This window comes from Cebus imitator, unplaced genomic scaffold, assembly GCF_001604975.1.
Source record: "Cebus imitator isolate Cc_AM_T3 unplaced genomic scaffold, Cebus_imitator-1.0 Scaffold155, whole genome shotgun sequence".
NCBI lineage: Eukaryota > Metazoa > Chordata > Mammalia > Primates > Cebidae > Cebus > Cebus imitator.
The window spans coordinates 1,215,406-1,242,562 of NW_016107470.1; the positions used below are offsets into that span (position 1 = coordinate 1,215,406).

At 39.6% G+C, this 27,157-nt stretch overlaps 1 protein-coding gene across 3 annotated transcripts in view; it reads left to right on the forward strand.

Annotated features, from left to right (window-relative positions):
- PIP5K1B (phosphatidylinositol-4-phosphate 5-kinase type 1 beta) overlaps window positions 1–27,157 on the forward strand; it is a 334,673-nt gene that overhangs the window by 193,233 nt on the left and 114,283 nt on the right. For all 3 annotated transcript variants that reach the window (XM_017543423.2, XM_037743820.1, XM_037743819.1), the window contains 4 exons: window positions 20,339–20,550; window positions 22,255–22,338; window positions 22,436–22,484; window positions 26,347–26,431. In XM_017543423.2, the coding sequence (XP_017398912.1) occupies window positions 20,339–20,550; window positions 22,255–22,338; window positions 22,436–22,484; window positions 26,347–26,431 (430 nt within the window). The remainder of the gene's footprint in view (window positions 1–20,338; window positions 20,551–22,254; window positions 22,339–22,435; window positions 22,485–26,346; window positions 26,432–27,157) is intronic.

Genomic DNA, 27,157 nt, shown 5'->3' on the forward strand with positions numbered 1-27,157 from the left:
TTTTTTTTTTTTTTTTTTTTTTAATTCTTTGGCAGGTTTGTTGTTCTAAGGAACATAAAGGCCAAGGTAGAGGCATCATGAGGCTAACTGCCCCCTACTCACTGCATTTGAAGTTGTGCAAGACACGGATCATGGACATTCTTTAAAATGTGTACAATATCTGCCTTCAGAAAGGCTTCTCTCAGGCCGGTATGGGAGTCTGTAAATGCTGAGCTGTGGGGGAACCCAGCTCCCTTCCCTAATCTGTCCTGACTATGACCAAGTCCTCTGAGATCTGGATTCAACAGCTGGTGCTCTGAGCAGAGCTACCTCAAGCAAAGCATGTTTCTGGTATGGTGAATCTTAATATTTAGTAGTCAGGGACTTCTTAGCAAATCGTATGAATGCTGTGAACTGTCCTCCCCCTAAAAAATTCCCATCCTTGCAATGGATCATGAATCTCTTGGAGGCCAGGTCCCTCCCCTTCCTTCCCCCTCAAGGCTCATAATCCCCTTCCTAGGGTTACCTTACTCTCTCTCTTCAGGTCATCCTCTGAAGGGCCACCTCACTGGATGACTGCAGTAGGATATGTGGTTGGCATTGCCCCGATATTGCCCTTGCTTTGCAGAGCTGAGTGTCAGTAATGGCTGAGGGCCTGCAGAGACCCAGAGAGGCTACATGTTAGTCTGAACTGAGGCCAGCACCAATCAATCAGAAATCTCTGATGCTAAAATTCCCATGAGATAGTACGGCTAAGGCTCTAGAAACAAATCAGTTAGAGGAGTGCATTACTGTGTTACCATCCCAGGCAGAGAAAATTGCACTAGACCTACTAGGATATATGCTTCTATTCACTTATCAGCACATATTGCAAGCACCCTACATGCCAAGCATGACCTTTATTTTTTATCAATTGCCATACAGTGTAGTATGTGCAATGATATTATATTGTGAGGATTAGAGTAGGGAACATTGTAGCTGGCTTTTAAAGGGTGAGAAGAGTTCTCCAGGTAGGCAAAGCAGTAGAAGCATATTTCTAGGAAACAAGAACAATAGGTGTGAAACCATGGGTGTGAAATAGCACGATGCGTTCTGGGAGCTATAGTTGTTTGGTGTTGGGCAGTTAATAGGGAGAGCCTGTGAGGTAAACAAGGAAAATAGCCACATAATATGAGAGCTATATATTGTCAGAAGACCCTTTCTGGTGGTGCCAGGGACCTCTTAAGGGCTTAGCAGTAGCAAATCCAAGAATCTCAGACCTTTGGACCCTAGCTTCTTTGTTGTTCCCAGATGGATTTGTTAAGCCTCTTAACCTATGACTGACCTCCCCCTGCTTCTTGGTACTGCCACCTCTCTTTTCATATTTTGGCTTAATATCTCAGACCCCAGGATTCCATTTAGCATGAGTGCTGGCCGGAAGGGCCAGCTTGACTTACTTTATTCCCCACTTCCCATGGACTACTTCCCTGACTGCCAGTCAGAGCTGCTGTTGCTGAGCTCTGCATTTGAAAAGACCTGAACATCCTCACCCTGCACTGAGTCCTCTTGACACATGCTGTCTTCTCCTGGCATCCCTATGGCAGCCCCTGAGTCCCTTTGCCTGGCTTCCGCAAGCCCAGTCCCAGATCCCTGTGTATAATAAGCCTGTCCTTTGGGATGATTCATTCCTGACCAACTCTTCCATGTAGCACATTGGCCACTCTGAACTATTCTGGAAAATTGATCTTCTTTTATGCCTCAATTCTGTTGAGGCAGTTACCCCAAAGGATCAGAGGGCTCTTTCCAAAAGCAGGGATCCAGATGTCAGGTTCTGCCCCTGCCATCTCCACATTGCTATTCCCCATTGACTGTGTGTGTGGGAGAAATGGATATGTAAATGATCAGTCCCCTTTCTCGAAGAGTTTCCTATCCCTTGATCCCACCCTCTGTTTGCTCACTGCCACAGCTGTCCATACCCACAAGTAAATTTGTTCCAGGGAAAGAGTCGTGATGTCAAGTACTACAAAGACGTCACAGATCACTTGCTGTCCAAACCAGAAAGCAGGATTTATTCAAACCATCCCCTATGGCTCCCACATGACAGACAAGCTGAGATGCATGTCCTATTTGAAAACTGATCTTCCCAGGTACCTCTTCATCTTCCCCGAAGCCTGCACCTCTTCTAGACTTGCCTGACCCAGGGAACATGACCATCATGCAGCCAGACGCCCAAATCTGCACCCTGAAGCTACCCTTTCCTTCTTCCTCTCCCTCTTTCTCTGCAGGCCATAGTCACCATATCCCAGTCTGTCTACCACATAGCTCATGGATCTGCCCCTTCTCACTGTAGGCACAGCCACTGCTATTATTGTGATTCTGTTTATTCATCACCTAGAGTTTTGCTGTAGCCTCTTTGCTGGCATCGCCTTCCATCACATCCCCGTCATTGCTGGCAGACTGATCCTCTGATCAGAAGACTTAACACTCTCTGGCCAAGGTTCCCCACTGCCTTTGGGCTAAAGCCAATGATCCCAGCTTGGAACATTAAGATCCTTCCTGATCTGGTCCCTGCCACCTTCTCCAGATGCCTCCTGCAGCTTCTCTCTCCAGCCTTCTCTCTTCCCTCTGCCCTGATGCAGCCCCCATTCTCCAGCTCTTCTGATCTACTGGACACATTCTCTCAAGGTTTTGGTCTTTTCATGCATGCCTCACTCTGCTGGACTGTTCTTCCCCTCTTTTACACCTGGCCCGCACCTACTCATGTGAGGACTATTCAGGCATCAGTTCCTCCAAGACCATGCTGCTGTGATTCCCCATGCATCCTGGGCTCACCTCTTCCATAGGTTTTAATACACTGTTATTTTTTCACATGTTAATCCTGGAGCCTGAGTAGCAAGGCTTAATCTATCTTTATATCTACCTGCCTGTCTTAGTAGGTACTTAGTAAGCTTTTATTGGAATATGTATTTGAACAAAGGAATAATCAACTGTCTAATGATTTTTTAAAAAAGAAAGAAAGGTTTATGTACACTTCCAAGAAATCTGGTTTTGATGATTTTTGTGTAACTAGCTACTTTTTAAGTTCTGCCTATTTTGGAAGTATCCAGTTTCACTGCAATGCCTGCCAAAAATGGCACTGAGAATTTAATAAAGTAGATTATCTCCATTTTGAATCACTTGGGATTATTTGAAAAGTTGTACTGGTTGTCCTCATGTCAAGAGTTATTTGTGTAACAAAAGTACACTTATAATTCAGTGAGTTTTCCCATGGAAGCGGTGTTGTAAATGGTCATTAGATTTTTTTTTATTTCCAACTTTTATTTTAAGTTGTGGGGTACATGTGCAGATTTGTTACATGGGTAAATTGTCATGGGGGTTTGGTGTACAATTTACTTCATCACCCAGGTAATAAGCATGGTACCTAATAGGTGGATTTTCCATCTTCCTGCGCTCCTCCTCCCACCCTCCACCCTTGAGTAGGCCTTGGTGTCTGCCGTTCTCTACTTTATGTCCACTTGTACTCAATGTTTAGCTCCCACTTAGAAGTAAGAACATGCAGTATTTGGTTTTCGTTACTGTGTTAATTTGCTTAGAATAATGACCTTCAGCTCCATCCATGTTGCTGCAAAGGATATGACTTAATTCTTTTTATGGCTTTTTTACTATTCTATGTTACATATATACCATATTTTTATTATCCAATCGACTGCTGATGGACATCTAGGTTAATTCTATGTCTTTGCTATTGTGAATATGGACTTTATTTTATTAGTACTGACCCATGTCTTCTTTAGGTGTATGTACTGTCTCTCCAGCTAGACTTTAAATGTCTCAAAGGGCAAAGCTCATTCTTTACATCTCTGTGCAGCTGCGGCACCTGGCTTATTGTATACACTCAGTACATGTTGCAAGACAGTGATTGAAAACTCTTTTGAATTGAAAATTTATGCATTAATTTTAAAAGAACAATTAGGATCTATTTTTGTATTCAATGTAATTTGCCATGATTTTTTTTCTCTGATATGTTACCTATGTAAAATCTAGAATCTCATGTCATTTGATTAATTTTATAAATTATTATATCCTGCAATATTTATTAATAACGCTGGGAAATGACTTTGAGACACAGTATATTAGTAAGAACTTGTGTTTACAACCCAAATGTTTTTAATCCTTCAAGTGAGAGTCATTTCAGAGACAGTCTTGATAATTAATGACCTAATTGATTTATTTTACATTTATTATCATTTTTGTTGAGCAGCAAGGTTATTAATTTTTAAAGAGAGGGGAACCAGTTTTCTTCTTTTCACACAAATGACTGGAACCATAAATATTAATAGGTTCTCAGAATTTAATGAAACCAGTCTTAAAAATACCAAAACTTTTTGATGTGCAAAAAGGGATCTTTCTATGTAAGGCAAGCTCTAAATTTATGGATCAGATTCTTATCAGCTCTGGGCATGTTTGCATGGGTTACAAAATGGGTTATTTTATATAATACTTAATTTAACATTATAGCTAGTGCTTACCATTCAGCTACAAGTTTGCTAGTAGTAAACTTTTTACATTTTGTTTAGACAGTTTGTTTTCTTTTTTTGATATAGCTTGCCTTTTCAGTTATCACTAGGCAAGAAAAGTGCTTTAGACCTAATAGAAAGGAGATGTACATATCCTGAAGGTAGAAATATTTCACTTTAAACTATCCTCTCATCAATAAGTAATTAGATTTTATTTTTAGACTTCAATCAAAACATGAAGAGGGTACAGGGACATTGTTGACTGCACACTCCTAAATTACTTGGTGTTTGTTTGTTTGTTTGTTTGTTTGTTTGTTTGTTTGTTTGTTTTGAGACATAGTCTTGCTCTGTCACCAGGCTGGAGTGCAGTCGTGCGATCTCGGCTTACTGCAGACTCCACTTCCCAGGCTCAAGTGATCCTCCTGCCTCAGCCTCTCAAAGTGCTGAGATTGCAGGCATGAGCCACCTCACCGAGCCAAATCCACTGTCTTTCAAAGTGTGTTTTACAAACACTGTAAACCCATAAATTAGTTATTTGATTTGCTCCATTGTCTTAAAATTATGAGTTTTGGCTATCTATAATAGTTTGATATCACAGCAGTATAAGTATAAACCAAAATTAAAGTTGGTGAACAAATAAAACCAACTCATAGAATCAAAGATTGTCCAAGCTGGAAGGAATCTTTAAGAGTTCCTAGGAAACAGTAGAAGAATGCCTGCCACTCTCTAATCTGAGGAAAAAGGATTTTGGACTTACCTAGCCAAGGCAGGTTTTATTGTGAGAACAGAAATATAAAGACATTATCATATTATATAGGCAAGGGCTTTGTAAATTTTTCTACCTGTGAATTTTTTTACTTCATATTTTGAGATAATAGATTCACATGCCGTTGGACGCAATAACACAGAAAGATACCATATACCCCTCACCCAGTTTCCCCCAGTGGTAACATCTTGCACAATCTTGCACACCTTTATTACAGTATCACAATGAGGAAACTGACTTTGGTACAACCTACTGATGTTTTTCAGCTTTTTTCGGATTTCACCAGTTTTACATGCACATGTGTGGTGGGGGAGGTTCCGTGCAATTTTAGACACACATAGGTTTATATAACCACCACCATGGTCAAGTGCAGAACAGTTCTTTCTCCAAGATGCCTAATGCTACCCTTTTATAGCCACAGCTACCTCCTTCCCTCACAACTCCTTCCTAATCCTGTGCCATCACCAATCTGTTTTCTATCTGTATAATTTTGTCATTTCGAGAATGCTGTATGAATGGAATCATACAGTATATAACCCCTGAGATTGGCTTTTTTTACTCAGCATAATGCCCTTTATATTCATAGAAGTTATTGCCTGTATCAATAGTGTGCTCCTTTTTATTGCTGAGTGATATTTCTTGATATAGATGTATCACAGTTTAACATTTACCCACTGATGAACATGTGAGTTTTTTTCTAGTTTTTGAGTGTCACAAATAAAGCTGCTGTGAACATTTGTAGTCTGGCTTTTACATTAGCATACATTTTCATTTCCCTGGGATAAATGCCTGAATTTAATTTCTATGTCATGTGGTAAGCACATGTTTAATTTTTAAAGAAACTGCCATGCTCTTTTCCAGAATGGTTATACCATTTTACATTTCCACCGGCAGTGGATGAATGTCCGTGTTCTCCTCATCCTCACTAACATCTGCTGTTGTCACTATTTTTTATTTTAGTAACTCTGATAAGTGTGTATTTAATTCTCTTGCTAAAAAATTACTTGAGTATATACTCCAAAAAAGCAAAAGATAAATCTAATAAAGCAGTTTGGGGATATAGGAAAAATTGGTGCAAAGAAAACAGAAAAACTCAGAGTTAAATTTAGTGGCTGGTAATATGCCTGTGAGACTATGCAACTGACAAAGATTCCTAAGAAAAGGCCTGTGATACAGGAGTTTAACGTGTGTGTTTCTAATAATAAGCACTCCTATGAGACTTCATCTAAATCTACAGCCATTGATATTGCTTCATTATATTGTAATTACTTGATTACATGTTTAACGTTTGCTACTAAAATCTGCTCTGGATGAGAACAGGAACTGTGGAACCTCATTTTCCCAGTCTTAGCTCACTTGAGAGTTCTTACGCAGCATTTCTTTTGGTGTCTATCTTCTGACGAAGCCTAGGAAGTAGCAATGGCAGACATTCTTAGAATGGTGAATCTTATCTCGTCAATGAACATAAAAAAAGTGGGCTTTAGTAATAATCTACACATGGTTAGTCCCAAAAGAACTAAAGTAAATCATGTCAACATTGTGAATTTGGAGATAATTGTTTGGAGTACCTTTGTATTGCTCATTTGGCCAAGGTCTGTTAATGGCCAGTAAATTACTAAATTGCACCTGTGTTGACCTCTTCATCCCCTCAGTTTTTATCTAGGTGGTGACTGGTGTCCCGATTTAAGACCATCCATACACCACAACTGTTCAGTAGTCTTGGGAGGGGTCTGGTGTTTGTCTAGGCTTCTGCCATTTGGGGCAGTTTAGCTCTGCTGAAGGTGAAGAATGGAGATGAGCCCTCCTTCCTGCTGGCAGTAACAGAAGGAACACAGCAGTCTGTGCAAGATAGTGTCAGGGTAGCTACACAAATCAAAAATACCTTATGTTGTTTTTCATGCCTGACTTTCTACTAAGTAAGATAATTCCCAAGTTTTACAGAATAGGCTCTTCTGGGTTTTGGTAGAGAGAGGGTTTCATCTTGGATATAACCTAGAGATACCAAAGTAGCTTAACATGTAAAACAAATCATATGTAATCATCAAATATGTATATACAATACAATGCATAATACTTTATTTCATGGACAATAAGGATACATTTCCAAGGCTTACTTTTTCTATGGGTTGGTTTTCTTAACATTTATTATATACTAACTTTGAGCCAGACAATCTATTGCAGATAGATTCTCCTATTCATCTTCACAACAGCCCTGTGAAGTGAGTGGTATGATTCCCTTTTGACAGATAAAGAAGTGAATACCCAGGAGAGGTTCAGCTTCCCCAGGTCCACAGAGCTCACAGTGCTGCATCCAGAACTTACACCCAGGTCTCTCTGACTCCAAACCAATGTTCTTTCATCCTTACACTCTCCTTAAGGAGCTTGTGTATAATGGTGGTAAGTCCATTGAAATGAAAACAGTGAGTAATAACATGAACAGATACAGACAGCATGGGCTAGAAGTACTCAATGACTGGTCCCCTAATTCTGACCAGGAGATACAGGGGCAGGTGCTGTAGGAATCAGGAGAGGGCCCAGTTGCTCAATCCTAGTAGAAGAACTTTGTTTGGACAGGACAATGAATTAATAAAATTCTGCAGCCTATTTCAAGGAAGGAAGAACAGAGGAACACAATGCCAAGCGACTAAGGAACACAAAGTAAAATAAATAATCCCAACATTTAATTTTTTAAACTTAATGAAAAGCATAATCAAGCCCATTGACATTTGCCAACTGTTACCAACATGCATGCACATGAAATCCTATTAAGTTAAGAGTGAGACTTCCTTCTGAGCAATGCAGTGGTTACAGGGGGATTGATTGTTTTTGAAATCTTGCAGGGGAGGAGATTAGGGACTCGACGTGTGACGTTGAATCCTGTGTGAGCAGCTTTTGAGAATTCTGATTCACTACAGAAACGGAAGGATTATCAAGTCAGTAGTTTGGCTGTTTTTAAACTCTCACTTCAAACCAAAGTATTATCAAAATTTCTACAGAAAGAATGGTAACAGGAGACTGAAAGTAATTTTCTCGGCTATAAGTAGTAAACTTTTCCTTTCTTCCTAGAAGAGATATTGCCTAAAGATTAGGGAGTTGAAGCATTTCCCGAGTTTGTTGTTGTTATATGTCTAGCAAGTTTTAATTTTAAGTAACTTGTCCCACAGAAATTTATATATGCAATAATTCAAGTTAAGGAAAGCTAAAATCTTTGGACTTATGAAATAGAGCAATGCTATATCTACTATTTAGAGTTTCTGGCTTTTTTGTAAAAAGAACCTACTAGTCTCTGATTAGATGACCCTAAGCATAGAGGTAAGGCCGATATGGGCCCCAAATGGAAAAAAAAAAACACAGTGTATCTGGGAGAGGGAGCAAAAGGAAGGAAATGACCCCATCAACCCTCTTCTCTTCCCTGTTGTGAATCCTGGGAGTGCAGAGAGAACAGCTATGGCAGGAAAAGGAAGTGGACACACGGGACATGATGGTAGCAACTCTGGCTTTGAAGATGTATCTGGAGAGGCTTTGAGGTTGGCTGCTGTGGATCTGGTTGTGGATTCTGATGTAAGCCAGTCACACAGATCATGATGTGAAACAGAGCAGGGTTGCCAACAGCCAATCCAAAGTAGATGTAGGGGCAGCAAACCCTAGTGATTTACAAAATGGAGCTGAGGCTCCATACCTTGGGAGGAACTTCTGGAAGCTGATGAATGACTGAGTTACAGAGATTTAAGGCATATTTAAGAGTTTCCAAAGTCTAGGAAAATACTACAAAGTTTAAAAATGGTTCAGAAATGTGCCCTGTGGTACATTACCCAGTGCGTTGTGTACCTGTCAGACATGACCTTGTCCTCCTCCCAGAAGCTTTCAACTTAGGCTTAAAGAGTAAAATCAGTTTGATTTTGTAGGGCTTAATTTTATTTATTCAACATCCAGGGCACATTTATGGAGTGCTGAAGGACCAAGGCCTGCATGACTACCTCATGAAAAGTAAGGTACTTCTTTGGACATCCAGTGGTTCTGAACCCTTCAGAAAAGATCACCCCATACTGGCTTCTGAGAGATTTGGGGCCACATATATGGCTCTTCATCCCTGTCAGTATCATTCCACGCTCTTTACATGCCCTTCTACCCTGCAAGTAAGTGTCCCTTTGATATCACCAGTGTTCTTCCTTCAAAGACATTTTTAAATTTAGTGTTTTTTTAATATTTTGAGACAGTCTTGTTTTGTTGCCCAGGCTGAAGCATGATCATGGCTCACTTGCAACCTTCTCTCCTGGGCTCAAACATTCCTCCCACCTTAGCCTCACAAGCAGCTGGGACTACAAGCACATGCCACCATGCTCAACTAATTTTTGTATTTTTTGTAGAGAAGAAAGGGTTTCACCATGTTGCCTAGTTTGGTCTGGAACTCCTGGGCTCAAGCAATCCACCTGCCTTGGCCTGCCAAAGTGCTGGGGTGTGAGCCACTGCACTTGGCCAAATTTAGTATTTTGATCGAGCAAGTATAACTCTTCTCTCTTCATTTTTGTACCTCCAAATACTGAACTAGTAAGTGTCAAATGTCCATGGGGGGGAATGTCTACCTCCATAAGAATGAAATGGCCAAGGACAATCTGTTATACATAAATTAATATATAACATTCAACTTTTTATAAAAAGGGTATATCTGTGAACTTTCTATATGTATACATCAAAAATATCTTTTAAAAGGGATATGTACTTCACTGGACAGATCAGTTGACCATAGCTACTCAGGCTACAAGGACGTTAAAACTTAACGTTTGTTTAAAGTATCCTCATCCAGCCTTAATGCAAGCCTTGCTGAAATGATTCTACATCTCATTACTTCCTCTCTTCATTTCTCCACACGAAGACCTTATTTGCAAACTTTACCCATATTCAGCCCGCTCCAGATGTTCCAAAGACAAACCATTATAATGACCAACTCAGTGTTTGCTGCATTTTCATAAGCACCTGGTGATCTCTCTCAAATGATGATGGAGTTCTTTAGAAGCAGAGATTCTCCATCCTCTGATAGTCTTCTTTCTGAGTTAGCTATCCAGCCTTTTTTTTTCCTAGATTGTTAGCAAATTCAAAAGAATGTCACCAGTCGAATTTTCGAGGAACAGAGAAAGCAGTGATTCCAGCTTGCAAATTTACTTTCTGTGCACTCGGATGTGTGGGGGAAATGCAGTTACTTAATTATCTATGAATCCTTTTCTGTACTAGCATCCACTTCCCCAAATTTAAACTTATCAGTTAATAATATTGCAGTCTCTTCTGGTTTAGACAGTCACCTCTCCAGTTAAATATTCTCTTTATTCAAAGTTGAACTCACTCTCAGGGTGGGTGTGAACTGTCCCTGTTTTATCCTCCATTTTTTTTAGGTGAGCACCTTTGGAAACATAGAGTCCTTGTCCCATGTGGGCACACAGAGATGAGAACATTGCCACGGGCCTCTCCACACTTACGTATTCCAGTTCTGACTTAACTGTCACCCTCATGCTAAGTGTGGCTTTCAACTGTGTCATGTTGAGCTACTCTCTTGTACCTTCATTAGTTTTGATCATCTACGTATATTATTATTCAAAAAGGAAAATAACTCAAGATTCCAAAGTATTTTTTTTTCTTAGTGATACTTCTCAGAACCTGGGTTTTCATCACTTCTCTTTAAAACTCACTCTGTAGATAGGTACTTGCTGTTCTTAGATATCGTTTCTCAATACCAATGGTGACTTTCCCAGGCCTCAGATTCTTCCTGCTCTATGAAAGGTCCAACAATCCCAGAACATAGATCAGCCAGTTTTCTTTGACCTTAAACCACCACAGGAATCTCAGCTGATAAATTCTGCCTTACCTTCCTGCCAAATTAATTATGTGTTGTTCGGCAAACAGTTCTGAATTGTCTCTCTGCAGACGGCTTTGTGCAAAGACCTGTGGGAGGTCCTATATCCTATTCATTTTTTGTACCTGTGAGAGGTACAAAAAATGAATAGGATATAGTCCTTTTTCTAAGAAGCTTAGAGTTTAAACACAAAGTTGAAACCATCTAGGTCCTATTTATCATGGACAGACTCTTCCATTCTTCTTTCTTTGTCCCATAAGAGTAATATGAAAGGGGAAGGGTAAGTACTTTTTTCTTTTTACCAAGAAAGGCAGTTTACTAGAGGTGGTGGGCTGTAATAGACAGTGGTGAGGGTTCCAGAATTTTGCCTCACACATGGACGTGGATGTGGGGGTTTGGACAAAGTGTGGCCTCTGAGTCTCACAAGGTAGCTGGCCTGTGCCTGGGCTCTCTGCTGTCCTACCAGTTAAGCTGCAGTGAAGTAAATCATTTGTGGTAAGGCCAAGAAGAAGATAAAAAAACATATAATGAGAAGGACTTGGCATTTTAACATAAGATACTACTTTTAAACCTGTTTACAAAATAATTTATGAAGGCATCTTTATTTATGGAATGTTTATAAAGAAAAAAAAAACAAATTCAACTAATATAGGAAGCTGGTAATGAAATCTTTTTAAATGATAGGTGACCATTTTAATTCCTATAAGGTATATTTTTATTACTTCAAGCTTTTTAAGTGAGCAAAAAATGAGAATAATGATGAAAGCCTTGGTACACGGTAATCCAGCACAGCCCGAGTTCTAAATCACGGCATAGACACCATGAAAAACACATTATTGCCAAAACTAGGCTAAGGATTTAATATTTATTTCATTCTGCTTTACCAGCCAAAATTGTATGGCTTGTCACAGCCTGTATTTTCTCATTATTACATTAGCAAAGAACACTGAGCTTTACTGAGGAAATTAAATTAAATTGAAAAGGAAGTGTTCAGCTCTAACTAGACTGGCACAATACAAGGAATTCTAGAACTGTACTCTGAGGGGTCTACTTTGTGAGAAATGGCAGGCCCTTGGACTCATTTTTCCCTAAACCAGTATTTTCAGAAACACCTATTTGCATAAAGTCTCCAGGACACTATTTTGAATTTTCTTACATTGTTGAAATAACAAAAATGTATTTGCCAGTCATTAAGTCCTTGTTCAGGGACTAGATTCTAGGCCAACTGGAAGCATTACTCAGGACCCTTGATACATTTTCCTGTCAGCTCCACATATTGTTAATCCAGTTATTCTTCAGATCTACCATCAAAGATTGATCAAGTGAGACAGAACATAGCAAGCTCTGTTCTATGTCACTTGATAGGACACAGCAGAAAATTTGCTATTTCTGTCTCACTTGATCAGTCTTTAGTTAAGATTCCAAATTACTAATTTCTGTTTTTTTCTTGGCCACCTCTAGCTCATCATTGGCAATGAGTGAGTTAATGCTAAAAAGGGATAGACATGCATTTTATCTAAGCATTTCAAAATAACACACTAAATTTTAATTTTGAAAAGTTTATACAATAAAAATATATAAAAGTAGATCAAATATTATAATGAATCCACGTATACTCTGTGCTCTATTTTTAACTCATAGCCAATCTAGGTTTTGTTTTGTTTTGTTTTGTTTTTATACTGCCTCTCTTCCTGTATAATTTGAAATACATCCAAAACATCGCATCATTTTACTCACATGTATTCTAGTAGGAATTGCTAAACACTAAGGACTCCTTAAAAAAAAAAAAAAAAACTATAATACCATTATAATGGATTAAAAATATCAATTCTTACAAATCATCAAATGTCAGTGCTCAAATTTTTAATTGTTTCAGAAACAACTTTTTAGGATTTGGATCAGGATTTAAGTAGAATCTATTTGCTAAGTTTCTTGTCACTCTTTTTTTTATTTTGAAGGTATTTGTTGAAGATATTGGGTTGTTTATCCCAGAGCATCTGGATTTTGCTGATTACATCCCATTGTTTCATCTAACATGCTCCTCTCTTGTGTGGTTTTTTTTTTGTGTGGGTTTTAGGATCTACTGGTTGAGTCAGATTTAGGTCTGACTTCATATTTGGTGTCTCCACTCATCAGGAGGCACATCATGTCAGAATGCCTTTCTTTCTGCAATGTTAGTAGCTGTTGGTGACCACTGACTGACTGGACCCGTTCATTTATCAGCAGCTGTAAAATCGGGATGTTCTAATTTTATTATATATCTGCTAGACTACACAAGGGAATTTTAAACAAAAGAGTTGCTGACACATACTAGGTGCTCAATAAAGTATGTATAGAGTGGGTTAATTTCCGTAAGAACCCCTGTGACAAGGAAGCAGAGGGCAAGAAAGCTAAGGAGGCCTTGAGATGTCTTCCATCTTAGGGCCAGCCCCAAGCATTCTGGGATGATTAAAGAGCCTTTGCAGTTGACCAAGCCTGTGACATGCTGTTCTTGCAAAGGCTTCCTGAAGAAAAATGTGATCGTCTTACTAAGACTCAAAGCTCAGCCTACTTTATAGCAAAACAGCCTTGCCTTTTATCTGCCATTTAGTTGTATGCCTACTAAACAGTAAATCAAAAGAACCTCTATAAATATCAGCTTGATTTTTGCCCTTGACAGAGTGTATTTAAAATACCCATGGTGTGGGTAGGTTTGAAAGCCCTGTAGGCTTTTATCTTTATGTTTTTGACCACCCAGAGCACATAAGCACAGTAAATGTTTTCAGCACCAAAAATTTGTTCATGAGCATTGTAATCATGGTGCACAGGTATCAAGTTCTTATATTTAAGATACAAGGTGTAGTATTTTACATTCTTTGCTGCTGACTATTTTGGTTTTCACTTGCTTATACATGTGGAAAGTAATATAACAAATATTCATTCCTACTATGTTTAGAGCACACAACAAGATGCACTAAGTCAAACTAGTCTTTGCTGAGACATGAAGTCTTGTGTGTATAATAGAAAGAATATAGATGTAACCTGAGATAGAATTTCATATGACAGAGGGGACACTAATAACGTGCTTGGGTCTTCAGAGGGGAGACATATCCCAATAGTTTGTTGAAATCATTAGTAAATTTACCTGGAGTAGAGACAGGCTTTGAAAAAACAGTAGGATTTGAAAAGATGGTAAGGACTATCTAGAAGAAACAACATTAGAAGAAGCATCAGGGTTTACATCTTCAGAGCACATTTAGGGGTAATTAAGAAGTTCCAGTTGACTAGCCTGGCAAGTGTCTCTAGGCAGGCAATAAATAACAAAAAGACACTGGCTGGGGCCATATTAATGTGGACCTTCTATGCCAAATTGAAGCACTGACACCAAGTAATGATGAGAGACTAAAGGCTTTGAGTAGCGACATGATGTGATCTGGTCAAGATCACATGTCAGGAATGGATTCGTGAGGAAAGAATAGGAAACTGGGCCAGGCATGATGGCTTACACCTGTAATCCTAGCACTCTGGGAGGCCAAGATCGGGGGATCACCTGAGGTCAGAAGTTCAAGACCAGCCTGATCAACATGGAGAAACCCAACCCTACTAAAAATACAAAATTAGCTGAGCGTGGTGATTCATACTTGCAATCCCAGCTACTTGGGAGGCTGAACCAGGAGAATCACTTGAACCTAGGAGGCGGAGGTTGCAGTGAGCCGAGCTTGTGCCATTGCACTCCAGCCTGGGTGACAGAGTGAGATTCCATCTCAAAAAAAAAAGGCGGGGTCGGGGGGTGGTGAAACTGGGATTAAATCATTATCGTTAGAGAGAAGGAATGTTTTGATAATAGAAGCGGCAGGATTGGGTAACATAGTGAAGGAAAAGGAGCCGTGAAGTGTGAAATCACATTAGAATGATTTCAAATAAAAGAGGGAAATGAGGAGAAAGAACTGCTTTGGGGTGAGATAAGAATTTAGGGTTGTAGCATGGCCACGTGTGGACATTTAGAAGGCTGGTCACGGTGGCTCATGCCTATAATCCCGGCACTTTGGCAGGCCGAGGTGGTTGGATCGCTTGAGCCCAGGAGTTCAAGGCCAGCCTGGGCAGCGAGGCAAAACCCATCTCCACAAAAAATTAGCCAGGCGTGGTGGTATGCACCTGTAATTCCAGCCACTTGGGAGGCTGAGATGGGAGGATCACCTGAGCCCAAAAGGCCAAGGCTGCAATGAGCCGTGTTTGCATCACTGCACTCTAGCCTGGGCAACAGAGTAAGACTCAAAAAAAATTTTTTTTAATTTGATAAAGAAGTTTAGAAATGTTCTGAAGGAAATATATTGGGGCTGCAGCTTAGGAATGAAGTCAGATTAAATGCAACAGTTTAGAAATTTTCTGTAGAAAGAGGGTAACTGGAATCTACCTTTAAGAAGATCTCAAATCTATCCACTTCTCCCTTGTGCTCCCCAACTGCAGCTACTCATTCAAGTATTACCATCTCTTACCTGGACTGTTGAAATGCCCCCCAATCAAAAGTAGGTACTCCCTGATTGTTCCCTCCAGGCCTTATTACAATGTGTAATTCGGGCTTGTTTAATATTGAGTATGGTACACTTATCTGTTTTATTTATCCCTGAAGATCCAACAGCTTCCACAGTGCATGGCACTTAAACATTTTTTTCCCACCAAAAGAGTCAATGAATGTAAGTACTAGAAAGTAGAGAACAGAGTTAGAGAACTTTGGCGAACACCTTTAGGGCACAGGAAGAAAAAGTGAAAAAGTCAAATACAAAGACAACACTCAGAAGGCAGGGCACAATAGCTAAGGGAGAGGGGAGATTCAAGGTGGGATGGTCACAGGGATTGATTGGGCTGGTGGAGAAATAATAGCATGAGTAGCTGACATTAAATGTGCCTTTTGTGTGCCTGAGACTTGGCACGGATTAACTCAGTTGATCTTCACAATAACTCTGATAGGAATTATTTGGTAGGAACCCCTATTATAGAGGTAGTACAGGTTAGAATAGATACCTGAAATGTTAGATTCGTTGCCCAAAAACAAACAAGTTGGGGAGCCATGAGTCAAACCAGGCCATCTGCTTCCAGAGCAAGGGGTCTTAACCACCATGCAGCCACACCAGCTCCTGCTAGCAGCAGGACGGGAGATAGTTTGCAGTGGGCTAAGGAGTGTGATGTTTAAGATGTAAAAGCAAAAGGAGGACCAGCTGCTCTTTGTAGTCTTTGGTCATGAAGACAGGAATGCCTGTGATTCTCAGTTACAGTAGTTCTACATTAGGTCCCAAATCTACAGAAGTTACAAGAGCCCTCATGCATCACCAGCCCTGAAAACCTGGGGAATATGCTCTTATTTCAGAAACAGGTAGTTTTTGATCATGTCTTCAGGGTACTCTATCGGCTGCCTTGACATTGACTCTGACATTGACTTTTTCACTACATTCCAATGTTGTTATTGACTTAAGTTAGTCCTTGAGAGAGAAGGAAGAAAAAATCTGACTTTGGCAATAAAAAACATTGCAGTATTCCAGCTTGCTTTCAGTTTTAAATAGTTCTGTGAATCATTCTTGTTTCCTTTTTTTACAAATGGGGAAGTAAAGTCCTGCCAGAGCTAGATCGAAAGGCACCTGTATTTGCATTGTAACCCACATTTTGAATGGCAAATGCACAGGTACAGAATCCACCAGCAACAGCAAGGTCAGACAGACATTCTGGAAATGTGCACCACTGAATGATGAACTGGACCAACTGGTGCCTGGCATGTTGCAGAATGCCCCTCACTCTTAAAGCTCACACATGTTAAGTTGTTGGCAGATTTATCTATTCTCTTAATTAAATGACTCGGATGATATGAGTAACGGAACTATTTTGTTCCTAATTGATGCAGATCTTAAAAATACGTGACTAAATCTGTTCCCAGAATTTCTCATTACGGAAGTCTTTTATTTTGTTTTAAAATATATTCATATACATTTCTGTTTTTGTTCCTTCAGATTTCTTAATCGATGGTGACTTTGCCTAACCCAAACTCTAACTGCAATGGTCAGCTTTCCACATAAGGAGATAGAATTTCTTTTTTTAAGCCTTTCTCTCTGAAAGTAGGAGTCTTGGCCTCACAAGGACAACTCAGCACCCTTCTCAGATGCTGGCAATCCAATAGAAGAGTACAGAGGAAATGAAGCTCTTTTTAACATTTTTAAATCACTTTTTCAAGAGTTAATTCTCTCTTGGAATTTATTCCTTAAAAAAATAAATAAACCAAAACAAGCATTGGACCCTGTACAGCATCAGGATAGTGTCTTTCTTACTTTATCCAGTAGTTCAGTTTGGACCATACAGCCTGACTTTGTCTCCCCTGTAAAATGCACAGTTCTCTTGGGCCTGTTCATGGGCAGGGAAAAAGACTGCAAGTACAAAACACACAGTTCAGGTTGAATATTGAAGGAAAAATAGAAGAAAAAGGATTTCATTTTTTAAAAAAGCTTCTTGACAACTCATGAATGCTTTGCTGAGGAAAATGCTTTGCAGGGTTGAATATTGCATGGCGATATAAGAAAAGCATTTTTTTTAAGAAAAGCTTTTAACAAGCAGAATTAATTCATGGATACTCTGCAGAGGAAAATCATGGTGTCAGGAATACTTTTAAGCTTGACCACTCCTAACTTGAGTAAATGATTCTGGGTGCCTGCCAGGAACATCCACAGTATTGTCAGAGTCTTATTAGAACTTGCTTTTGAAGCCAGTTTACTGCTTTGGAGGAAACATTGACAAATGGGGCTGTGTGGGGCACAAGACTGTGTTTTTGCCAATTGAAAATTCCTGCGTTGTCAGCCATCCAGGCCATACCCCTTGGTATTCCACAAACCCAGAGCTTCCAAAGGAATCGAGATTTGCCAAAATGACACTGGTAAGCAGGCCAGCAATATAGTTCTATTTTTGTTGGCTAATTTAGTGACATTTGTTTCCAGAAGTGCGATTCTAGGAATGTTTACTTCAAGCGGACACCTGTTGTCTCTTGAGCTAGTGTAGGGATGAGTCACCATGAATTATAATCATAGTGATAAGAGCTAGCAATTAATTAAGCACTTTATGCTAGGGACTTTTCTAAGCACTTGACTTGCATTGCCACATTTAATTTTTACAAGCACTCTTTACGGTAGGTAATGTTGTCACCATTTTACAGACGAGGAAACTGACCCACAAGGAGATGATGTGACCTGCCTAAGGTCACAGAGTCCGAGCTCTTTATCCTCCATTCCCCATGCCCTTATCCAAGTCTCTCCAAGAAAGGAAGCACTAGCACTGATGAATGTGAGTGGGGAAATTAGCATCTGCAGATGGTCATTCATTGTAAAGAGTTGATGAAGTTGTCTGGGTGGGTACTGTGCCTGAGCCATCATTTCAGTATGGTTGAGAATTAGAAAGATTAAGGCCCTTCTACCACGTTTCTCTCTGAAGAAAGCATCCAATGTCTGTTAGCATTTTCTTTTAAGAGTCTGACTCTCGGCGCTCTTGACGTAAAACAGTCTTGCTTTTCTCCCATGGTCTATGCTACTGTATGGTGTGGTGAGGCACTGATACACCTCCATGGAGAACCAACTAAAGGGTCTGATACTCAAGCATTGGATCAGTGGTAAGAAGCATTTCCTATCACCCTTTCCTTCCTTCCTCCCTCCTCCAATCTTGTTATCACTCTGCCTTCCATTAGGAAGGCTGGTTCCACATTGTTATCAGGCACTCTAAGGTGACCTGGGTTAGAAAATCCCACAGCCCAAACCTCTTCAGTGGCGAGATTCTACCCTTAGCTCCTGCCTGACTCCTTCTGAACTTGACTTAGTATTTTGAAAGATGAAGCGTGAACACCCTGGAATAATTGATACTCATTTGCAGCCCACTGTCAGTTCTCATTGATGGCAAAAATGCCCATGGTGCAGAATAACCACAGTTTTTGAAGGCCATATGCCACACGTCATAAAGCCTTTTTTCAGGTGGCATTCATGAAGTGGCAGCCACAGGTAATTGAATCCTCAGGCCTGATCCCCTCTTTACTATATCATAAATATCAAAAGGCAATTGGGCTGAGCAAGAACAGGAAGCATAAGAAATTCTGGATTATTTTATCCCTAAACAATTATCTATAGGCTATGATCCTTGAAGGTGTTTCCTATAAAGTATAGGAACACCTTCTCACGTTGGTTCAGAGACAGCTGTTCTGACCACCAGGGTTGTCTTACTTTCTGGGCTGTTTTGATTTTCTGAGCAGCTTTGCGTAAGAAATACCAGGTATTAAAAAGTCTGTTGTAGGGGAGAATCATATACGAACTAGTAGAAAAAGAACTTTGTCATAGAAGAAAACACCCAGTTTGCAGGCATTCTTCCTGAACACTGCTCTTCCATCTAAAAAAGTCCTGAGTGTTAAAGCCTCACCTATACCCGGAAGCCATCTCAACATTCTGGTACCTAGACCTTGTCTCCTGTCATTTTCTTTTCAGAGCATTGCCATCTCTTTTGTCTGGCTACATCCAACTATTTTTAATTCCCTTGTCTCCCCATGGTCTGCTGAGTGGATAATTAAATGTGAAATACTATTCTTTGTTGAGATTGTATATTTGTAAAGGATGGAACGGCAACTTTGAAAGACAGGCTTTGAAAAGAAGACTACTGACTTCCCACAAGTTGAAGATTATGAGAACAATTCAGACAAAGACGCATTCGAGCTGCATCTTCATGCTGCGGAGGGTACAAGCTTGTAGAGAATGTTGGTTGTTGGTTTCTCTGCTCTGCTGTTTAAGAGTGTGGACACCGGAGTTGACTGCTTGGGTCTCTGTCACTTATGAGCTGTGTCATATTGAGCAAATTACTTTATCTCTCTGTGCCTCCAGTTTTTCATCTGTAAAACAGAGATAACAGTAGTACCTAGCTTATAGGGTTGTTGAGAAGATTGAATGTAAGTGAGCTTTGTAGCACTTGCATGTGGAAAATGCTCAATCAGTGCTATTAGTGGAACCTTCGTGGAGGGTTGAGAAAACATGTGCTTGTGTCAGAATTGCATAAAATTCCCATCTTGGAGCCATTGTGATAATCCTTCTTGCGTGTGGCCTAGTAATAACCTCAAGTGTTTTTATTTTGATTCTTCATCGTTCACCTACCCCGCTGGGAGGGGTAACAGGGGCTGTGTGTCTGCATATAGAGAGCTCTCTGATTCTGAGTAGATGAGATGAACAGACCTTTGGGTTGACTGGCTTCCTGGTTCTTTTTCTCATTCAGGTGCTGGAAAGCTTCAAGATCATGGACTATAGCCTTCTGTTGGGAATTCACTTCCTTGACCATTCCATCAAAGAGAAAGAGGAGGAGAACTCACAAAATGTGCCTGATGCTAAGCGACCTGGGATGCAGAAGGTTCTCTACTCAACAGCTATGGAATCTATCCAGGGTCCAGGGAAATCTGGAGATGGGATAATCACAGAGAACCCAGACACGTAAGTGCAGCCACATACCCACCCACTGTCTTGATTGTGGCACCCCATATCACTGAGTAATTATAGACAGTCACATTCACCTTAGGATGGGACTCTAGGAATGAATTCCTACTTGGTGCTAAAATGGGTTAAACTGGTCTCCATTTTAGGAGGTAACTAGATAACTAGATGAGTGGCAGTTTCTCTGGTTATTACTCCTTCACTCACTTGGTTTCTTTTTTCAAATGGCTCCATTTATTTTAACAATGGCTGAAAATGTTTTTCCCCCCATTAACTACATATTCAAAACATTCACCACAAGAGGAAGGAATAAACTTTGAATGTGAACAAACATGTTTTATTGTTTATTTTTTTTGAAACAGAGTCTTGCTCTGTCACCCAGGCTGGAGTGCAGTGGTGCCATCTCAGTTCACTGCAACCTCCACCTCCCGGGTTCAAGCGATTCTCCTGCCTCAGCCTCTCGAGTAGCTGAGATTACAGACATGCACCAGTACACCTGGCTAATTTTTGTATTTTTAGTAGAGACGAGGTATTTTACCATGTTGCCCAGGCTGGCCTAAAACTCCTGGCCTCAAGTGATCCACCTGCCTTGGCTTCCCAAAGTGCTGGGATTATAGGTGTGAGCCACTGCACTCTGCCTGAATAAAGATGTTTTAAGCAAATACACAATAAGAATGATGTTTGCAATTCAGTGCTTTTTATCTGCCTAAGGCGATTCGGTTGTTCTAGTCCTGCACCCTGGCAGATGTGGTCTCTTGCCCCAACCAGATGTGATAGTAACTACAGGATTAATTTGCATGGATAAAGTGCATAGTGAGTAGCAGAAACAATTGCAACCATAGTAAGTTATTGAAATGATAGATTTCATCAGGTATGTGTACTAGCTGAGCAAGGAGACTGAAAGGAAGCATTTTCCACGACCATAAGTGCCTGCCTTCTAGAATTCTCCAACAATGACTAAACCATGGGCATATTTCACTTTTGTAAAGGAAATTAACACATATTAATATTTTTTGAAAAGTCCTTTCTTGCAAATCAATCTAAATGTCTAATAATCAGTTAAATTGTCCTATATTAGTATGGTTAAATACTATAAAGCTATTAAAAGTCATATTAGCTTGAATATAAGAAAATGTTTATAATTTAGCAAGTTAAAAAATCAGATTATAAAATCTGATAAATAATACCCTTTCTGGACTAAATACACACACACACACACACACACAGGAAAAGTGTACTAGATGTTAGTAGTTATCTTTGCATCCTAGGAATAGCTGTTTGATTATACTTTTTCTTTGTGTTTTTCTGTATTTTGTTTTTAAAAGTAAATACACATTACTCTTTTGATCAGAAAAAAGTATTGCATTTTTTAAAAGGAATATTTTACAATGCTCTAAAAATTCTTGCTCGTGGTTTTAAAGTAGAAATAAGTTTGGATTCCTCCCATCTAACTCTTCAGAGTCGGCAGCTATGGTATTATTCTCCTTTGTGGGGAAGTATTAATACATCATTCTGAATTTCCAGGATGACCTTAACTGATGCCCAAAAAATAAAAACAAAAGAACAAACAAAAGAAGATGACTGGGCAATAGCCCAGAGTTCTTAAAAATTGTCTATTTTTATTTTCAGTCTGTTAGAAATGATTTTTTAACTTGCTATTCTTATAATATGTAATCAAATATTTTCTCTTTGCTCTATCAACAGAATGGGGGGCATTCCAGCTAAAAGCCATAGGGGAGAAAAACTACTCTTATTTATGGGCATTATTGATATTCTACAATCATATAGGTAAGAGGTTTGGGGAGTGGTCTTTTATTATTTCAAAATCAATCTACAAAAGATTCTGATGAAAAATCACCAAATGAGATTTTCCATTTATGTTTAGGTTAATGAAGAAGTTAGAACATTCCTGGAAAGCTCTTGTTTATGATGGGGTAAGTGACTTATTTTCATTATTACACTGTATGTATTTCTGCCTTCTCAGAGACTTCAGAGTATGTGCAAGAAACTGTATTGCTAGACTCTAAGAGGAAATGAAAGAACAGTCTTTATAAACTCAGAATCTTAGGCTAATAGATTGGTTCAAATCTGAGAATAAAGCCAACATAAATTTGAATAGCTATTTAAATATATGATACACAGCCTGGTGGTCAGAAAAACAAAATGATATCTGTGTCTGTGTGAAGCCCAAAGGACCTAACTTTGAGAGAGGACTTTTTTCATAGAGATAATCAGTAATGAAGTGAAGTTTTCACACAACCAAACTGCAGGAAGTGTGCACCGTGACTCTGATGGTGGACAGCCTGGATTAGAGCTCGGCATTCACTGCTGAACTAGCCATATGACCAGGAACAGTGCTGGTTATTTGGCCTCTTACCCTTGTTTCTCACCTGTACCCGAGGGATAGTAATGACACCTGCCTGGTGTGAGGATGGGGCAAAATAATGCATGTCAGTGTTCAACACAATGCCTAACAAATACAGACGCAGAAAGTGAAAACTTTTTAATTGGTATAGATTTATACATAAACATTTATACATGCTGGCTGCCTCAGGATTTTTTTTTTTTTTTTTTGAGATGGAGTCTCAGTTGCCCATGCTGGTGTGCAGCGGCACAATCTTGGCGCACTGCAACCTTTGTCTCCCAGGTTCAAGTGATTCTCCTGCCTCAGCCTCCTGATTAGCTGGGACTACAGGCGTGTGCCACCACACTTGGCTAATTTTTGTATTTTTAGTAGACATGGGGTTTTGCCATGTTGGCCAGGCTGGTGTCAAATTCCTGACCTCAGATGATCCACCTGCCTCAGTTTCTCAAAGTGTTGAGATTACAGGTGTGCGCCACCATGCCTGGCTGGGGATGTCTTAATTGATGTAACCGAAGAAAAAAATAAGTTATCAAAGAGCAGTTTCCCCCTTTTTTCTCTCTTCTTTCTCCCGTGCTCTCTGTCTCCGTCTCTCTCTTTCACACACACACAGACACACACACACACACACACACACACACACACGCACACACACACGCAGTCCCATCTAGACATTAGATTTCTGCTTCCTGCTACTAACAACATTTATTGGCCTAAGTTAATAACTTGAAGTCGCAATTCCAAAGAATATATTGGTCAAGGATTTGGTCACACATTTCCTTTTTAGATGTTAGCAGATACTTTCTTTTGAAAGAGAATAAATTATAGATGATATTCTTCTTCTTTCTTGGAAAAGAACACATAATTTCTCTGTTCTGTGGAAGACTATTAAAAACCTTTCAGCATGAAAGATCTACATTTTTTCCAGAGGCTAAGGACTGACTTTAGTCAGAATGTAGTTTTAAACAACAGGTTCACACCTTTATTCCCAAGAATTAACCTCTAAGCTGGATATAGGGGCATGTGCTGGTAGTCCTGGCTACTCAAGAGCCTGCAGCAGGACAATCGCCTGAGCCCAGGAGTTCAAGTCCAGCAGTCTTGAATATAGCGAGACCCTTTCTCTAAAAGAATAATTTTCAATTAAAAAAGAAGAATTAACCTCAGGCTTATTCAGATCAAAAATTCCTCCTATGAAAGGAGGTCAATATGGTAGGTTAATTTTATGTTTCCTTCCAGCTGAGAAAGGAAGGAACTGCATACATAGTATCTCAAACATTGAAGAGGAGAGAGTGAATACCCTCATTCCACTCCCCTCCTGTTTTCTGAGACCATTTCAATTTCCTGTTACCAGATGGATCTGAATCATCTAGTCTTGTCCCACCTTTGTCTGTTTAAAACCTGTCTTCCAGCTGGTTGCAGTGGCTCATGCCTGTAATCCCAACACTTTGGGGGGAGACAGAGACAGGAGGATCACTTGAGGTCAGGAGTTCAAGACCAGCCTGGCCAACATGGCGAAACCCCCGTCTCTACTAAAAATACGAAAATTAGCTGGACGTGGTGGTGTGCACCTGTAATCCCAGCTACTGGAGAGGCTGAGGCATGAGAGTCATTTGTACCCAGGAGGTGGATGTTGCAATGAGCAGAGATCATACCACTGCACTCCAGCCTGGGTGACAGAGTGAGACTCCATCTCAAAAAATAAAATGAAATAAAACCTATCATCTGTTTTTTAGTTGTTTTTTTTTAAATAAAAATCTCTGTGCTGGTTATATATCATAAACTTTTTTTTGTTTTCAGACATGGCTCTTACTTAAACAATGTTTATTCATGCCAAAGAGAACAGCAATGTAACCGCTCTGTGTAGGCAAGGGGCTGAACTTTAATCCTCTATGGATACCCCTTAGCCTTTTGCCTTCTGCTGATATTTGTAAATTACTGCACTTGTTGGGAAGAATGTGTTCGCTTCAGGCAGATACTGCCAGGATACCAAGAAGTGTACATCTTAAAAGATGTAGTGGGGCCAGGTATGGTGGCTCATGCCTATAATCCTAGCAGATCACTTGAGGACAAGAGTCCAAACCAGCCTGGCCAACATGGTCAAACCTTCTCTACTAAAAATACAAAAATTAGCTGGGTGTGGTGGTGGGTGTGTGTAACCCCAGCTATTCAGGAAGCTGAGGCAGGAGAATCACTTGAACCTGGGAGGTGGAGGTTTCAGTGAGCTGAGATTGTGCCACTGCACTCCAGCTGGGTTGACAGAGCAAGACTCAGTCTCAAAAAAAGAAAAGAAAAACTAGTGATAAATTTCCCACCATACCTAAAGCCTCACTGAGTGTAGATGACCATTATAATGTGACCAAAGATGCATCTGGCAACTGTGACCTTCATAACATGCCAATTATAGTATTATAGATTATCCTCACTGCAAGGGAATATAATATGCCTTCTGTAACACCCTATTTCACAGATAAAGAAACGGAGGCCCTGAAACTCTGGCTTCTCCCAGGAATATACAACCTTTTAAAGTCAGAGCTAACAACCAACACCAGGTCTCCTGACTTCTAGTCCACAATGTTTTTTCTTCCAACACCACTGCAGATACTTAGTAGGATCCAAACTTAAATTTTTAGAAATTTCTGTATTGGGGTCCATTAAACCTGAATTCAAAATGAAGCATTATAGAAGCAAATTTACTATGTCCACAAGTATGCAGCTTGGATACATGATTTGGATAAATGATTACTAAATAAAGATAGAAAATTACCTCCCTCATCCATCCCCTTTCCTGGGTTTGTAATCAAATGACCCTTCAGCCCTAAAGACTCCTGCCAAGCATGAGAGAAGAATGGAGTTAACAATTTAACTCAATTCAACTCTATGCAATCAGCAGATAATTTAGTGCAAAGAAGTCATCTGTTAGCCTTGTCTCCTAGGAATCCTCCTAGCATCTCCTCACCTTGTTATTAGGAGATGAAACTAAAGCATTTTTTTTACCTTAAATGTCACCCTTACTTTAGGATAGTTTTGTTTATGTCCCTAATTTTTGTTCATAATTAAGGGAGTTACCCTTCATTCCAGATGACTCTTGATGCACTGATTGCCTGTGTGTAAAAAAGGAACTTAAAATCTCCTCCTGGGACACAATGTTATGAATAAGGACAGCTGTTTTGATTTACGTAGCAGAGTTTTTTTGCTAACTCTCCCCTGCTTGGTTTTGCCTTGAGTGTCTAGAATATTTGTTCCAATTGAGTCTGTGCCCTCCTCCCCCAGCCCCAGACTCCTGGGCCCTGCGGGACACAGGGCATTGTTCTCTGTCTCTGGGTCACCTCTGGTTAATAATGTTGGCTAACAGAGAATCAGCTCCATAGATCTGTCTCCTGACTTGAGATGAACAGTAAGAGGTAACCCTGTGATCCTGGTTTTTGTCTCTTCAGGACACTGTTTCCGTTCATAGACCAAGCTTTTATGCAGACAGATTTCTAAAGTTCATGAATTCCAGAGTTTTCAAGAAAATTCAAGGTAAGATTCTTATGAATTTTTTTTTTACTTTTAGTTGCTAATTTTTGTATCTTTGCAAGATTTTTATTGGAAGAATTAATGCTATTTCTTTCCCTGCAGCAGTAATTACTTAGTAATTATGGTTAAGCATGCCAGTCCGGTGTTTATTGATGCCATATCACTAGAGTCCTGTTTAGTGGTGAAAAAAATTTACAAGCTATCTAAATGTCCAATCATATAACATACTGGTTAAATATATTATGATATAGTCAAATAATGGAATAGTATACAGCCAATAAAAAATGATGTGTTAGCAGCACATTAGTTTGTTAAATGTAGATTTATTTACCTTATATGTAGTAATCAGTCTGTACACCTTGAATGCACAGCAGAATTCTAAAGGAATATATAAAACAGCAGTTATTCTCATGGGACATTCACTAGCATAGATCATATGTTAAGCCACAAAACAAGTTTCAGTAAATTTAAAATGATTGAAATCATACAGAGTATCTTTTCTGATCACAATGGAATGAATCAATAAACAGTGAAAACTTCAAAAATATTTGAAAATTAAACCACACACTCTTTAGCAATGAGTTAAAGAATAAATCACAAGGAAATTAGAAAAACCTCAGAGATGAATGAAAATAAAAACAAATATACCAAAAATTTATGGGATGCAGTGAAGGCAGTGCTCAGAGGAAAATTTATAGGTGTAAACTCCTACCTTAAAAAAAAAAAAAA